Consider the following 18,299-nt stretch of genomic DNA (forward strand, 5'->3'; position numbering starts at 1 on the left):
CCAATGCCTTATGAGGGAATTTGGTTTGGTAGACAGAAACTGTGTGGAAGCCCGTGATGTATGTGTTTGCGTTTGTCACCTCCCACCCAACCCCGCTCGACAACCAGTGTTGATTTGTTTACGTCCCTGTAACTTAGCGGCCCGGCAAAAATAACTGATAGAGTAAGTGTCAAACTTAAAAGATAAGTACTGGGGTCGATTGGTGTTGCTAAGTCTTTCAGTACTACTTAAATACAGAGATCCCTAAAAACTAACTCGAACCCTACGGGACCTCTGTACTTAAGTAGTGCCAATCTTTCAAGACTGTCCAATGACCCCCCATACACGCACAACTCACAAGTCTGTGCTTACACCCTCATTTGATTGTTGTTTACCCCAGTTCCCCTTGTGTTCAAGCAAGTGAGGGTACAATGCTCCCAACATGAATAAGCCCCCTGTTGGCGTCATGGTTGACCTCCAACTGTTGCTCTTATTCAATTCCAGCTGTGAAGCTTTTGCATAAAAACTAAATGCACCTTCCAGTCTGAGAATCAAAACCTCTTCACAACTAATCCATTATCTGTGCATGTGTTCTGTCGACCTCATGGTCTCGGATTTAGTTCCACTGTGTGGTGATACGTTGGGCAAGTGACATCTATTGTAGTCCCAGGTCAACCAAGGCATTGTAAATGGATTCAGTAGATGGAAACTGAAAGAAGCCCATTGTGTATATCTTTTATTTGTTTTGGTCTTGGGTGTTGGGGCACCATCTTCAAAAATGTTAGTTGAAGGACTCAACTCCGGTACTTTCTTTTTTTTTTGAGCCTGGTACTTATTGTATCAGTTTCTTTCGCTGAACCATTAAGTTAGTGGGATGTAAACACACCAACAGTGGCTGTCAAGCAGTTGTAGGAGACAAATACAGACACACACACACACACACCTAAATATATATACAATGGGCTTACTTCAGTTTTTGTCTACCAAATCCACTTTGGTAGATAAGGCTTTGGTTGGCCTGGGGCTATAGTAGAAGACACTTGCCCAAAGTGACACACAGTGGGACTGAACCCAGAACCATGTGGTTGCGAAGCAAACTTCTCACTACACAGCCACTCATGCACCTGTATGTGTGTGTCTAGAGATATACAGGGTGTGGTGAATATATTGTCGTCTAAATTATGCAGAAATGAAAATAACACTGACATCTCATCACAGAAAAATATCTTGAAATGCTAAAGAGTAAATTTATTTAATGAAATCATCATTGGCTTCAACCATGGCCTCCAGATGACTTTGGAATCTCCCGCAACTCTTCTGGATGGTCTCCTTGTTTAAGTTGGTGAATGCTGTCATAATCCTTGCCTTCAGTTCATTTTTGGTGTTACAAGGAGTTTTGTTGGTCTCTCGCTCAACTGCACCCCACACATAATAATCAAGGGGGTTGCAGTCTGGGGAGTTAGGTGGCTAGATGTTAGGCGTGATGAGCTCACAGAAATTGCCTGACAACCATGACTGGGTCCTCCTGCTTGTGTGGCATGGTGCAGAGTCCTGTTGCCAGACGTAGAGTCACCCTCTTGACTCAGGGCAGCACTACCTCCTCCAGACACTTGATGTAGAGCCACCATGTTGAGTGTGAGGCCATGTGGGAAGATGAATGGAGGCATAATGCTGCCATCACTAGTGATCACTTGAAACACCATGATGTTGACTGGATGTTTGATTTTTATCAGTCTCAGTACATGTTTTGGGGACACGGCAAGCCAATGCTTGTTCACCATCTGTTCATATTGGAGCTTCCAGTGCAAATGCCAAACAGTTCAGCATGTCGTTTCCAAATTTCTGGCAGAGAGAAGACTTGTAGCTTAGTGGTTAGGGTAATCAGCTCACAATTATAAGGTCCTGAGTTTGATTCCTGGTGGCAGACTCCATCCTTGAGCAAGACACTTTATTTCCCATTGCTCCAATCCACTCAGCTAGCAAAAATGAGAGTAGTACCTGTATTTCAAAGGGCCAGCCTTGTCACATTCTGTGTCATGCTGAATCTCCCCGATTCATTAAAGATATGCATGTCTATGGAGTACTCAACCACTTGTACATTAAATTCATGAGCAGGCTGTCCCATTGATCGAATCAACTGGAACCCTCGTTGTTGTAATCAACAGAGTACCAGTCATATATAACGTCGTCACACACACTTACACACTAGATGGTGCCAAAGTAGGTTGATGTTTCCCATTTATGAGGCACACTCATAAGTATTGTGGGTTTGCCCTTATTATAAACACATTCTTGTTGTCTGTCGGCCACACTGCAACACTTGGTAATACACAGGTCTAGGTTGGTGTTGATTTCCTAGCTGGTGGCGTCTGTAGTGAACCCACACAGTTGAGGCAGAGTGTAAGGTTTTCTTTGGAATATTTTCTCTTTCCCAACACACCTAGAAAAAGAAATTCATGTGTGTGACATCTGGGGAATGAGGAGACCAATCAATGCTACCACATTGCATTGAGGAAATTGCACGTGTGAATTACATAATGAGGTGGTGCCCTATCTTTTTGGAATAAAATGTCACCATTGAGGGCACCACCTCCTTGCACAGCATGTCAAGGTAGTTGTTATCATTAACTGTCTTCTCAAAAAAAAAGAAGGTCCAAAGTTATTTGAGTATGCCAGACCAACCTACACAATGACATCTGGCTGATTCATCTCCGTTGCTAATGTCAAGTGGCACAGTTATGCCTGTTGACTTATGATCTGACAACTTGAAGCAGGCCTCATCTCACTGAACAATCTTCACAAGGAGTTGTGGGCTTTCATGAATTTTTTCAGCATGATTTCTGCAAACTGCATATTTCTGCAAACAGGCTATTCTCTGTTAGGTTTTGTAGGAGTTTAAGTCAATGATTTCAAGTTCATTTTTTTTTCTTTCTTCAGAGACCACTGTGTGTCGAAGGCGTCACACTGTGGGACTGAACCTAGAACCAAATGATTGAGAAGCAAACTTCTCACCACACACTTATACACACACACACACACACACATGCATACATACACACATACATACATACGCTTACTAATATGTATGTGTCTTGTCTAACCCCTTGTGACATGCAAGCATCATTCATCAAATCTTACCTGAATACATATTACCAAAGAAAAATATTTTCCTCTGAAAACTGGAGGCTGGTCACAAGAAAGGTATCTAGTCCTACAAAGTCTGCTTCAAATCTGCCCCCCTGCTCTTGTGGTGGTCATAATGAAATTGATATAAGTATATATTTAAATACTCATTTTTATTTATGTATACACACACATACTTGTAGCTTAATGAACACAGTATATATTTTAATGAGCTACTGATAGTTTCATGCAATGAAAAAAAACAGCATTTTATAGCACCATTGATGCCGTCATGCAATCTTTAGGCTTTGCTCACATGAAGATTGCATGAAGGCATCAGGTACGTTATTATAAACTGCTGTCTTAGTCATTTTCATTGCATGAAACTATAAGTAGCTCATAAAAGTATCTACTATGTTTATTGAACAATTTCTTAACCAGATGGACTACATTTTTTGTTGATCTTACCTTCGTGGAACAGCAATGTACTTTATATAAACACACACACATTCTCTTATTCTTTTACACATTTCAGTCATTTGACTGCAGCCATGCTGGAGCACCACCTTAAAGGCTTTTTTAGATGAAGATATCGATCACCTTTGTAAGCCTAGTACTTATTCTACTGGTCTCTTTTGCTGAACTGCTTTGTCAAGTGATGTTGGGGGGGGGGGGCAGGCACACATAAATACACACACACACACATATATATATAATGGGCTTCTTTCAGTTTCTGTCTACCAAATCCACTCAAGCTTTTGGTCAGCCCAAGGCTATAGTAAACTCTTGCCCAAGATGCCAGGCAGTAGGACTGAACCTAGAATCCTGTGGTTCAGAAGCAAGCTTCTTACAACTCAGCAAAGTTCAGAGAGCTCCTATCCCTGCAGGTAACAAAGGGCCTCTCTCTCAGAGTGAAAGGCAGATTGTATGATGCTTGTGTGCAAACAGCCATGCTACATGGCAGTGAAACATGGGCTGTGACAGCTGAGGATATCCGTAGGCTTGAAAGAAATTAAGCCAGTACGCTTCACTGGATGTGCAATGTCAGTGTGCCTGTTTGACAGAGAGGAAAGTTGGGCATAAGAAGCTTCAGATGTGGTGTGCAAGGGAGATAACTGCACTGGAATGGTCATGTGATGCATATAGACAAGGCCAGCTATGTAAAGAAGTGCCATTCTCTAACTGGAGGGAACCTGTGATAGAGGTAGACCCAGGAAGACATGGGACAAGGTGGGTGAGGCATGATCTTCAAACTTTGAGCCTCACAGAGGCGATGACTGGTGTCTGAGACCTTTGGTGATGTGCTGTGCTTGAGAGACCCCTTCAAGCCAAGTGCACCCATACTGTTCTCACGTAAAGAACATCTTTTGAATGTTGGGCCTCACGGAAGCAAAGTGGCCGAGTACCTTTCAAGTGTTGGGCCTCTTGGAGGCAATGACCAAGACCTTTGGCATTATGTTGTGCTTGAGAAGACCCATCAAGCCGAACAAAATTGCAGTTGTGGCAGATACTGTTGTCATGCAAATTGGCACCCATTGCACTCTTGGAGTGATTGGCATTAGGAAGGACATCCAGCCGTAGAAAACCATGCCAAATCAGACTGGAGTCTGGTGCAGCCTTCCAGCATACCAACACATGGACAACAGACGTTAAATAATGATAATATATATATATATCTTTTTATCTTATATTATACTTTTTATCTTATATTAAACTTTTTAATACTTTTTGATAGTTATATATATTTAAAAAAAAATTTAAATATAAATTAATAATTTTAAATTTAAATAATTTAAATTTTAAAATTTTATATATTTTGTATATTATATTAATTATTTTTTATGTTTTTCACTGTTTGATTTGCCTAATAGTGGTTTTATCTCTAATTTAATTTATATATATATATATATAATGCATGTCAGAGTATTACAGTATTGACCTGACTATCAGATATTGTTATACATCGCTGGTTGCAATGCTCTTTGCATCATTTTAGCTTATCTAATGATACCACCCTGTTGGCTAGGTGAGTTGGAAGACTAACTTGTTGTAGGGTTAATCATATTTACAGCTGAGTGGACTGGGGCAATGTGAAATGAAGTGTTTTGCTCAAGAACAGAATATACCACTCGGTCTGAAAGTTGAAACCACAATCTCATGATCATGACTGCAACATGACAAAATCCCTAACCAGTAGGCTATGCATCTTCACACATATATATATATATACTCTGTATATGTCTTTATATTTGTGTATATAGTCGTCCACTCTGTAAGGTGGTTGGTGTTAGGCAGTGTATCCAGCTGTATAAACCCTGCCAAAACAGACAGGGAAGCCTGGTACAGTCCCCTGCCAATTCCTGTAAATTCATCCAACCCATGCCAACATAGCAAACTGACATTAAATGATGATGATGATATATATATTTGAATAGGTTAACAGAACCCAAATAACTACACTTTCCTCTGTCTGTCCTTTTCTTCTGAAGATGGGCCTTTGCACTTGAAATATAAAGGTTTTATTAAACTTTCCACATTGTCAGAAGCATTTCATTTTCTCTTTTTTACCTTCTTCGACAAGGTACAAGTCTGTGCAAGGTTGTTTATGGAAGACCAGCAGTTGCCCATGGATATCAGCATCCCTTCTCCACACTACTGATGTTATCCAAAGGAAAGGCAAAGGCTGAGTGAACTGGAACAATGTGAAATAAAGTGTCTTGCTCAAGAACACAACACACAGCCTGGTATGGGAATCAAACTCACTACCTCGTGATTATGAGCCCAACACTCTAACCACAGAATCATGTGCCTTACTAGTTCTAAAACAATGCCTTTGAGTAATAACCGTTTAACAGACAGTATCTGGGATCTTTGAAACTACCTTTAAGTTTATCAGCAATTCCATTACATTTATTGAGAACAGTCATATTAGACCGTCTGAGACAAGAAGAAAAGCTAATCTTTAGGATTCTTCTGTTAAAAATTCTGTGATATGTCACTTGGAAAATGTCAAGATTTAGTAAATTAAAAATTTCTTGACCTGCATTTGTTGTAACACTTATGCTAAATGTTGGATTATATCACAAAACCTTTCTAGCTCTTGCTCTATGAAACCTGGGGTTGGCACCATTAGCAATATTGGAAATCTGATTGTAATATGGTAAGGCATCATTAAAAGCTACCTCATCTGATGACACTGAGAAAATACATTTACCCATATGTTGACCATATTTTTGAGAATACAGGTTGGGTAGTTTGATGCTTTGTTGATATAGAGTAGTGTTTGATTAGGCTTGCAATCTGACTTAAAAGTGTTTGATCACAAATCTGAGTTAATATCTAAAAAGTTAACATTATTAAGGGTCATGTCAACTAATTTTTAGCCCATCTGTTGGAAGAATACAATAAGATTCTTCCTAAGGCTATCATTCCTGTATAAACCTACATCTAAATTAGATTTTATATGCAAATAGTGCAAAATTTACGCTCCTTCATACATACCCATCAGTACATTAAACAAAGCACCTCTATTCTTCTTGACCCAGGTGAAGTCATGGCAAAATAGTAAAGATTTCCCAGCATGCAGGATGATGTTGGTGTCAGACTTGCTGATGGGCACATATTCCTTAGCAAAATCTAGTGCTTTGAGCAGTAGTGGTCTTGTTATAGATGGGTAGAAGCCCACGATATTAATCTTGGTAAACTTACAATTATTACTTATCGTTAATGCCTTTAAACCAGTCTATAACAGATGTGCTGTTATCCCATAAAGGGAATTCTATGAATCTAGGGATCTTATGAAGAATTGAATCTAAAATATTCTTGCTAATTATTTGTATTTTTGTTTTAGCTGGGTTGATTGGTCTACAGTTAGGGTTTTTGCTAAAATTGGCTTTGAGACCTTAAAGGGAGGTACTCTATTTCATTACTGACATTAAGGCTGGTTGCTATTCTTCTTGCTACAAAGTTCATCTCTTTGTATAAAGCATTGTCCACTTTCTTATAAGTGTCTGTGATGCTGTTGGAGAGAAGCCTGTTATATAAATTTTTGTCCACAGCATATTGGTTTTTTTGATTTGCCAGATTGTATGAAAATGTTGTAATTTATATAGTTAATCTGTCCCTATAGAGTCCCCTGGCAAGCATTGCCCACCATACTGAATTTCTTTTCAAAAGGTTCTAAATTCTTATTTGCTAGGGGGTTTTTCCTTGATTTGAGGTGGTCAGTGCTGTCTTGTCATTCATTCCTTTTGCAAAAATATGCTTGCCATCTCATTCTGTGGAAGAAATCTTTGGTTTTCTCTATAGATTTTTCAAGCACTGCTTATTCAATGGAACTGGAGTGTTCTTCATTGAAAAATTCAGTAGGTGTTCCGTTTTCTCCTTGTGGAGATCACTTGAACTTACAAAAGGAGTAATACACCATACAAGTAGACATAGGTGCAAAATGAAGTGGGGAAAAATAGTACTCGAATAGCAAAAGTAGAGTAAAATACTGTTTTATTAAAGCCAAAAATATATTTCAAAAACTATTATTCAGAATTTCACGTGACTGCCTATCAAACAGTTGTGATGATACAAAAAACTGGTAAAGAAATTTTATAAATTGTGTGTAAGCGTTTATGGTTACCAATTCAACAAATAAACATTTAAAGCTGATTGGGCAAATATTTAGAAACATAATGGTGTACATTGGATGCAAGTGGGGATCGACTGTAAACAGAAATAAACATAAATGATAGATGAATTGATAAACAATTGTAGTAAAAGAGTAAACAAAGTAAAATGATCTGTGTCAAGAATAAGAAATAGCAAGAAATTAAAAAAGAACCAAATAGAATTGGGACAAAAATGAAAATTGAAGATTAAAAACTACAACTGCTAACACTGAGGAAATACACTTAGCCATTCTAAGCATATTTTTGAGAATAGAGTGGATGATTTGACGTTGATATTGAGTAGCTTTTCATTAGGCTTAAAAGTGTTGGATCACAAATCTAAGTTGATATCTAAAAATTTAACACTTTTCCTGGTGGGTCTTTGCTATGCTGGTGTCGTTTGCCGTAGGCACATTGTTGTCAGGGGTGCTGGTGTCTGTTTTGTTGTGTTCCTCTCTTACAGCATCACTCTGATTCTTCTTAGTTTCCATTGAAGTAGTTTGGAGTGTGTGGCACTGGCTTTTTTTTTTTTTTTTTTGTGCCTTTTTCTGTTTTGTCCTCTTTGAAAATACTGTTTTAATCACTCAATGTGCAGTTTAATCAGAGCATATAAATTCATTCTTTTCCCTTTCTATTTGAGCTATGGTTTGGTGAAAAGCAAAGCACTCCACAGTCTCTGGATTTGATTGTTTGTTGGTGATCCTTCTGCTAAATCCCATGCAAGGAGCAGTTTTTATTTCCTCAAACTGTCAGTTTCTTTGGATTTTAAAAGCAATGGTATTTTTGGTGTAGTTGGTTTTGCTGAGACAGAGAGGGTGGAGGGTGGGAAGAAGTAGACATATGCAGAGAGAGAGAGAGAGGGGGGTGTAAAAGTAGTCAAGAAAAGCAGGGTGATGTAAATGGAGATGAAGTGACAGAGAGAAAACAACAGATGCGATAGAGGGATGTAGGGGTAGTCAGAAAAGGCAGAGAGAGAAGATGAGATCGAGAGAGAAAGAGATGGAAATGCAAAAACAGAGGGGGAAATGTGGAGGTAAGAGAAACGGATAAATTCATGCAGATAGAGATGAAGAGGTATAAATAAAAAGATAGAGAGGAAAAGACGGGAAAGAATGTAAGTTGCAGGGATAGAGAAATATATCAATGCAAATAGCGATGGAGACACAGCTCAAAGACATCAATAAAAATTCAATCTGACACCAAGCAGGTGTTAATAAGAATTATCAGCAGGTATTTAGGAAAAAAGTGAATAATCAACTTTTGTTTCTCTTACCTTCAAATTGGCTAAATTAAAACAAAACAGAATTCTCCATGCTTTGCCATGTCCTTACCTAAATGCAAGATGTAACCTACATAGTTCATCATTGAAAAATTTGAAGACCTCACATTCTAAAATTTCTTGCATTATTTTAGCAATCTACAAAATTGCATACAAAAGTTAGGCTTATACAAGTTAAAATCTCATCACCATATTTTCAGAGAGAAAAACAGCATTCGTATGGAGAGATCTCGTTATATTCAGGCAACATGTCAAGTTGACCTTGATCTTTTGACGTCAGAAAATTCCTTATAACTGTATAATGGTTGATTGAACTAAAAATAATTTTTTAATTATGACATATTGGCAGTAATAAGTTTCAGCAAGAGACCAATTAGATTTCAATTCAGTTCAATCTAATCGCAATTTTTCAAGATTTTCCAAGAGTTTAACTTGACAAACCTTGACTAGTGAGGGCTGTCTTTATGTATATGGTTAATAATTTCTAGATGGGCTTGCCATATATTCAGCATGACTCCTGTTCCTATTCCTCCAGTCTGTAACCCTCATTTGAGGGCTCTTATCTTGGCAACCTCACTGGTGCTGGTACCATGTAAAAGGTACCCAGTACACTCTGTTAAGTGGTTGGCATTAGGAAGGGCGTCCAGCCATAGAAGCCATAGAATCTAACTGACTCCTCTAACTTGTCTGTTCTTATCAAACTGTCCAATCCATGCTGGCTTGGAAAAAAAGGACATTAAATGATGATTTTAGTTATCACGAGGTGCAGGAGTGGCTAGGAAGCTTACTTCCCAACCACATGGTCCTGGGTTCAGTCCCACTGCATGGCACCTTGGGCAAGTGTCTTCTACTATAGCCTTGGGCCGACCAAAGCCTTGTGAGTGGATTTGGTAGATGGAAACTGAAAGAAGCCCATCATATATATATATATACACATACATACATACATACATATATATATATATATTATAAGTATTATCACAATACAATAGTATTATTTTCCAGTGAAATAGAGCACCATAAAGGTAGAATTATAAATAGGAAATAGTGGCACAACAAGGTACGAAGTTTTACTGGCAATACTAGGTAAAGCTTCACTGAATGTATAGAAGCAAAGATGTGTGTGGATGGCAAACAAAAATTTTTTGTCTTACCTCTAGGAAGAATGCCAGAGAAATGGACAACCTAGGACTTGGGTTTCGGACTTTTCAGAATACGTTTGTTATCATAAAACTGATTGGTGTTGGTTGGCTAGGTCTACTGAAAAACTAAATTTAAAATATCTGCTACATCAGTGCCTGTATACGCAGCCAATAGCCCCAGCCATAAACAGAACCAAGATCAGTGAAAAAGTTTTATATAAAAATTATAAATATTGATACAATAGTATTATTTTCCAGTGAAATAAAGCACCGTAATGGTAGAATTATAAATAGGAAATAGTGGCATAACAGGATACCAATTTTTACTGGAAATAGCAGTTGATAGCCGTTTGATGCTAGGTAAAGCTTCATAATGTATAGATGCAAAGATGTGTGCAGGTGGCGAATTATATCCTATTTATATATATGTGTGTGTCTGTGTTTGTACCCACCATCACTGCTTGAGAACTGGCGTTGGTGTGTTTATGTCCCAATAACTTAGTGGTTCAGCAAAAGTGATGCTAGAATAAGTACTGGACTTCAAAAAATAAGTCCTGGAGTTGATTTTTTTTACTAAAAACCCTTCAAGGCGGTGCTCCAACATGGCTGCAGTCAAGTGGCTGAAACAAGTAAAAGAATAAAAGAATATATGTATATATATGTCTATATACATGTGTATCTATGTGTGTGTGTATATATATATATAGACTTAATCCGTTTGTCCATCCTTGTTTGTCTCCTCTATGTTTAGCCCCTTGTGGGCAATAAAGAAATAAGAATTAAGTGCTACCATCCAATCGTGGCCGTTTGCCAGCCTCGTCTGGCATGTAAAAAGCACCTACTACACTCACGGAGTGGTTGGCGTTAGGAAGGGCATCCAGCTGTAGAAACACTGCCAGATCAAGACTGGGCCTGATGCAGCCTTCTGGCTTCCCAGACCCCAGTTGAACCGTCCAACCCATGCTAGCATGGAGAGCGGATGTTAAACGATGATGATTATATGTGTGTGTCCATATATGTGTATGTATGTATACGTCTATATACATGTGTATGTATATATGTCTATATACATGCGTAGGTATATGTCTATATACATGTGTGTATATGTATGTGTACTCACATGTGCATGTATGTTTGTGCACGTGTGTGCACATGTATGTGTGCATGTATATGTACGTACAGAGGTATATGGACATATCCATGTGAATATGCATGTTGGTATTTGGCATACTGAAGACCACTGGGAATGAGGCACCCCTCTGCCTTAGTTAAAGCATGTCTCTAGGTGAAGGTCACTCTGATATATGTAGGGAATGGCATTGACCATATTGGGGCTCTTATGCTTGCACTTGTGATCATGCCTTAACTTGTCTCTGGATCATGTCAGTAGGGTGGAGAGGATCTGTGAGGTGCTGTACAAGCCTTATTACCTGTATCTTGGGCAACTGTCTTCTACTAAAGCCTCAGGTTGACCAAAGTTTTATGGGCAGATTTGGTGAATGGAAACTGAAAGAAGCCCTTTGTAATGTATGTATATATTTGTGTATGTGTATATATATATCTGTGTGTGTGTGTGTGTGTGTGTGTGTGTGTGTGCTTATCCCCCACTGCTGCTTGACAGCCAGTGTTGGTTTGTTTATGTCCCTGCAACATAGCAATTCAGCAGAAGAGAATGATAGAGTAAGTGTAAGATTAAAAAAAAAAAAATTACTGGTGTCAATTTGTTCAATTAAACCCTTCAGAGGTGGTGCCCCAGCATGGCTGCAATCCAGTGACTGAAGCAAGTAAAAGTTGTAACATTACCTGATATTACTGACAATAGCAACTGTATATTCACAAGGTATTTTGTTCATTGCTCTACCTACTCAGCCATCACCACTCATATACTTATTTCTGGTCATCTGACTCCTGCAAACAGAGAAAAGTAGACATTGAAACAACGATGCGACAATTTTAGTCTTGCAAGTTGCATGGCAACCTTACTACTGCTGGTGACATGAAAAAAGCACCCTGTACATGCTATTAAGTGGTTGGCATTATTAGGAAGGGCATTCAGCTGTAGAAACGATGCCAAAGCAGGCATTGGAGCACAATGCTGTCTTCGGAGCCATCAGTTCCTGTAAAACTCCCCAACCCATGCCAGCAAGGAACATGGACATTAAATGTGGAAAATGATTAAATATGTCCTTGTATGAATGTCCAGAGCAACATTTCTGAATAACAAAAAAAAGCAGAGATTTCACTGATGTTTTAGAATTTCATTATTTATTCTACAACTATTTTGATGGTGAAAATACAATCACTATCATTAATATAACTGCTTAATATATAAAAATACATGATTAGTTTAAATCTACTGGATAAAACCATTTTGTCAGGAAATCATCATCATCATCATCATCATCTTTTAGCGTCCGCTTTCCATGCTAGCATGGGTTGGACGGGTCAACTGGGGTCTGTGAAGCTGGAAGGCTTCGTCAGGCCCAGTCAGATCTGGCAGTGTTTCTACGGCTGGATGCCCTTCTTAATGCCAACCACTCTGCGAGTGTAGTGGGTGTTTTTTACGTGCCACCTGCACAGGTGCCAGACAGAGCTGGCGAACGGCCACGAACGGATGGTGCTTTTACGTGTCACCGGCACGGGGCCAGGCGATGCTGGCAACGGACACGAACGGATGGTGCTTTTACGTGCCACCGACACGGGGCCAGACAGAGCTGGCAAATATCTGTTGCAGCCAGTGCTTGCTGTAAAACGGTTGAGAATCGGAAGAGCATCAAGGGGACACTGGAGCACAATAGGAAGAGCATCAAGGGGACACTGGAGCACAATAGGAAGAGCATCAAGGGAACACTGGAGCACAATGCTGTCCTTGGACTCACTGGATCTTGTTCCACGGTTTCACCCACACCAACATGGAAATGCTTATTAAAACCGTTTTTGTTGCCGTATTTCTTTTGAAATACACTGCATTTGTTCCAATTAATTATGAAATAATTTATTAAAAGAGCTTTGTCCATATTAATTTGGTATTTGAAACAAAATAACATGAAATTTTGAAAGATTTTTATTTAGATCACCTTGAAACATAAAGTTTGGATCAAAGAACCAGTTGCGGTTTTGGGCAGGCTGGTTTCCAAAGGGTTAGATGACGATGAGGATTAAATATGTTAACACTGATGTAATTCTAGTTATTAGTCTGGAGATTCTGAGTTCAAACCCTACTCGAAGACTTAGGTGATTCTCTCTTCAAGATCATACCATTTGTGACCTTATACAAATGGAAGGTCACGGTGGGATACTTTGTTTAATTATTTAACACATAATCAGGGTTAGTTAACAACTTTTTTTCTTTTTCTCTAGTTTTAAAAAGAAAGTTCTTTCAGTGGAATAAAAGTTGTTGAAATTGAGAAAAATATAATAATAAAAAAAAGAGCAAAAACTCTCTTAGGGATTTAGTATTCATTTTTTCATTTCTTCACTGATTCATAAAACTTCATTTAGATACTCTCTCTCTGTTCCTCTCTTTCTTTTCATATCTTTGTCTACCCTGCCATTTTCCCTCCCCCACCCATTATGTTGTACTACAATTAGTCCATTGTACCGAGATAGCTGGGTTACTGTTCATGTCTCTGTAATGCATTATTATTTAGCTAAGCTGACTTTTTAGCTAGCTGGCTAGTTTAATTGTACCTTTCGGTAAAATTATCCTCTGTTCTGTTTTTGTCTTTGTCGTTGACAATTGCTCTCTAACCATTGTCACATGGTACACACACACACACACACACACATTCTGCTACCTTCTGCCACCCACCCCCACCACAGCTTGTCCCAACTGACCAAGTCTAAGAAAAGCACTTTAGTAGACTACCATTGTGTTGAGTGTGATAGGTCCTTGCTAGGTTCTGCACTTAGTTGCTGTAAAAGACAGCTTGGAGGGTGGTGCCAGGAATAATGGCCATGCTACGATCACTGTAGCAGCAATAGTAATTTAATGTGGTGTGACTTTTTGTTTTCTGTTAATTACTCTGTTAATCTATTCTTCATTAGTCATTGCTCTCATAAACCAGACAGGACTCTAAGCAGAAAGGACTCCTATTTCTCTTGTTATATCTTGTGGATGCTTTACTGCATTATTGTCTTTTGTTAGAATTGTTTTCTTTTTAGAAGATGGTGTATTATAATTTCACAGGCAAGTAAGTGACTCTCTTGTTTTAACTTGTATTTTTATATTAGCATGAACATATATGGTTTTATAAATCTTGCTTAAGTTCCAGAAATATATATATATATATAAAGTAGTCAGCAGTTTTTAGTATCATTTATGCTATACTTTGCTTAGGTTCTTCATTGGCACGTTTCCATAAGACTGGTTTTGTTCTTTCAAGAATAACCAAAATCTAACTGTGTATATGTGGGGGTGTATAATGTATATCAGTCCATGTGTATTCAAAATTTTGAAGACATAACAGTATTCCTGTGTCAGAAGATGCAAATAAAAGGGTTGCACAAAGAAGAGCATACAGCCATAAACCACACCCTCAAATATAAGTGTATTTCTGTGTGTGTATATGTAAGCTCATTAAAAAAATATACATCAGCTACGGAGAGGTAGTATTTCTGCCCACTTCGATGAACATGGGATGTTCTGTTGGAACAGACTATACTTCACCACATGGTGTCTTCTTCAATATAGTTTGTCCAAACAGAACATCCATGTTTAACCTGGTAGCATTCAGATTTTTTCTGTCAAATGTAAGGCCCATGTATTCACACCATTTAAAATTAATCATGCATTATTTCATGGCTTTGTGATTTCTTTTTTTTTTTTAAATGACACTGTAAGGTAGCCATAAAAGACCATATCTGACTAGTTTGAAGATGAAACAGGCAGAATATTTTGGCCAGATATCACTGGTTTAAAAATTAAAGGGTCAAGTGGGCAAAAATATTACCCCTTGCTTGTATTTGTGTATATATTTACACATGTACATGTATATATGTGTAGGTTTGTATGTGTGTGTGTGTGTGTGTGTGTTCATGAATGAATATCCAGAGCAACGTATTAAAAGAGTAAAGAGCCCTTTGGTCCCAAATAACCATGGGATTGCACCTTGAAGGTTCCCCTTTGAGGCACAAGTCCCGACAAGATTGTTTATGGAAGACCAACAGTTGCTTATGCATACCAACCTCCCTTCTCCATGCCACTGATGTTATCCAAGGAAAAGGCAAAGGGGCCGATACAGCTTGGCACCAGTCATGTTGCAACTCATTTCTACAGCTGAGCTGGTCTCAGTCGACATCTGTCTATCACTAATATTGCCCTCCCACCCCTATTTACCACTGATTACTCCTAGCCTTGTTTATTCATTCACAGCACTCACCTCTAATCACTTTCATTTTACCCACCATTACTGATTCTCCCATCTCATCTCTTCACCTTCTATGTGACACCTTGAGAACATGTCCTGGTACCTTGTCTCCACCTCTATAATCTATTCTTCTTCTCAACCAAGGAGATGCTTTTGTCTTGCAGGCCACAAACAAAGCTCCTAATACGTTTTGTAAAGTACTTGCAGAAGCAAGGGCATTCAGCTACAGCAGTGGAAGAATGTGATTTTCTCGGGCGAGTCATCCTTTACCTTATTTCTGACCACCGGCCGAGTATACATGTAGAGACAGCCAAAAGAGGCATTTGACCCAGCATGCCTTCTTTCAACTGTTAAACATGGAGGAAGATCTGTGATGAGGGGGGGGGGGGGCTATATCTTTGGAATTCACTGGCGCAATGGTTTCTCTTTATGGCAGAATTAATAGTCAAGGCTATTTAAGCATTTTATCTGATCAAATTCATCTTATGGTTGTAGAACTGTTTCTGAAGAAAAACACAATCTTTCTGGATGATAATGCACCAATTCACACAGCTAAAGTTGTTACTGAATGGCATGAGAAACATTCTTGTGAAGTTGAATATCTTATCCGGCCACCACAGTCCCCAGATCTCAATATTATCGAACATTTATGGTGCATTTTAGGAAAACAAGTAAGGAGTCTATATCCTCCACCCTCATCACTACAAGAACTAGAGACTGTTTTAGCTGAAGAATGGACAAAAATTCCTTTGGAAACAAGTCAAACTTTGTACGAGTCTATACTTCGTAGAATTCAAGCTGTAATTACTGCCAAAGGCAGTCCTACCCCATATGAAAATAAATTTGTTTGAAATTTTAAGGTGTTTCCATTATTTTGTCCAACCCCTGTATATCCAGACCCGGGCTCAGTTGCCTTCATTGTTTCACCACCTGGCATACATACACCTTCTGTATTTTCTCATCTCGTCACCATCACAACATATTTTGAAAGTCCAAACTTCATCTTGATATTATTTGAAATAATCCACACAGAATGGAATAATCTGTTTAATTCTGCTTTGGTTTTTGTGAACAACTTCAGATCATCCATAAATAGCAGGTGATTGAGCTTTCCTTCACTACTTCTCAGATCATCATCATCATCATTATAGAGCACCAAGCTGGCAGAATAGTTAGCATGCTGGGAAAAATGTTTAGCAGTATTTCATCTGTCTTTATGGATTCTATTCAGATGCTGCTGAGGCTGACTTTGTCTTTCTGCTAAAATAAGTACCAGTTGAGCACTGAGGCTGATGTAATCAGCTTACCCCAGCTCCCAAAATTGCTGGCCTTGTGCCAAAATTTGAAACCATTATTGTTCTTATTATTATGGATGTTGGTAGGTCAGGCTTGAGGACACTGAGTGTTCAATCTTAGAGGCCTCATAAAGAGTGAAGAGCATGCCCTTCCCCTTTGATTAACAATATTTTGATCCAACACCTATGTCTATATTTAATATTTTACTTTTGTTTGTCTGTCATTACAGTGCTGAAGCAGCGGCTCGTAAGAAGAGCAAGAAGAAGAAACGTAAGCAAAAGGACATTGAAAGATCCAGCGGAGATTCTGATAGCCAGGTGTTTGCTGATGAAAAAGAACATAGAATTCCACGGATTGAGGGCAAAAGTGATCAATCACAATCAGGAATTGAAGCTGATTCGGAAGGAACAGAGTCCAAAAATCAAGCCCCTCTTGACAAGGATGACAAAGCTGTTACTAAAGATGGTCAACCAGAGAATTCCAAGGTAGGTTGTTGTTGTTTAGAGCTTGTTCTGCCCTAATCCAACAAATATGCTACCCTGTGATCATCTTGTCCTCCTGTTCTCCAGCAATACACATTGTGGTGGACAAGCATGTAGCATAGCTGCATGGTTGAGTATTTTGCTTCACAACCATGAGGTCCATGGTTCACATCCATTGCATGACATCTTGTGCAAATGTCTTTTACCATAGCATTTTACCTAAGCCTTGTGAAGGAAATAGGTATGTCTTGAGCCATAAGACTTGTCGGGCTGATTATCCAGATTCTATAATATATAAAGTGAAGCTGCATGGCTCAGTGGTTAAAATGTCGGTCCCATAATCATGAGGTAGGAGTTTGATTCACAGACGAGGCTGTGTGTTGTGTTCTTGAGCAAGACACTTTATTTCATATTGCTCCAGTTGACTCAGCTGTAGAAATGAGTTGTAACATCACTGGTACCAAGCTGTATCTGCCTTTGCCTTTCCCTTGGGTAACATCGGTGGCATGGCAGGGGAAGACTGGTATGCCTGGGCAACTGCTGACCTTCCACAAGCAACCTTGCTTGGACTTGTCCTTGGAGGGAAACTTTATAGATGCAATCCCATGGTCATTCATAACTGAAGGGAGTCTTTACACTTTGCCCTATATATATATATGAAGGCACATAGCTCAGTGGTTAAAGCATCGGGCTCACAATCATGACATAGTGAGTTTGATTCCCAGACCAGGCTGTATGTTGTGTTCTTGAGCAAGACACTTTATTTCAAGTTGCTCCACTAACTTTCTAGGGCGTCTTTACCCTTTCTCCTTTATAGTATATAAATGACAGAGATCACATTTACTCTAAATAGGAAATCTGCTTGTATGCACACAGACACACATGCAACATACACACACACTGCTGTATAATTAAGACGTTGTCTTCTACTGTAAACCTTTAGCATTTAAACTGGCCATATCTGGCCCAAA

General features: G+C 38.8%; 2 protein-coding genes across 3 annotated transcripts in view; both read left to right on the plus strand.

Moving 5' to 3' along the window:
* Positions 1-18,299, plus strand: part of LOC115225911 (protein O-mannosyl-transferase TMTC3) — a 355,782-nt gene that overhangs the window by 178,590 nt on the left and 158,893 nt on the right. The window lies entirely within an intron of this gene.
* The window catches only part of LOC115225909 (glycylpeptide N-tetradecanoyltransferase 2), a 57,902-nt gene that overhangs the window by 3,226 nt on the left and 36,377 nt on the right, over positions 1-18,299 (plus strand). The window contains exons 1-2 of one of the 2 annotated variants that reach the window (XM_036514671.1): positions 14,224-14,374; positions 17,076-17,331. In XM_036514671.1, coding sequence (XP_036370564.1) covers positions 14,349-14,374; positions 17,076-17,331 — 282 coding nt within the window. In that variant the 5' untranslated portion in view covers positions 14,224-14,348. Of the gene's footprint in view, positions 1-14,223; positions 14,375-17,075; positions 17,332-18,299 lie in introns of those variants that run through there. The other variant, XM_036514670.1, reaches the window with a different exon arrangement.

The sequence above is a fragment of the Octopus sinensis genome, linkage group LG28 (genome assembly GCF_006345805.1).
Source record: "Octopus sinensis linkage group LG28, ASM634580v1, whole genome shotgun sequence".
In the NCBI taxonomy this organism is placed as follows: Eukaryota; Metazoa; Mollusca; class Cephalopoda; order Octopoda; family Octopodidae; genus Octopus; species Octopus sinensis.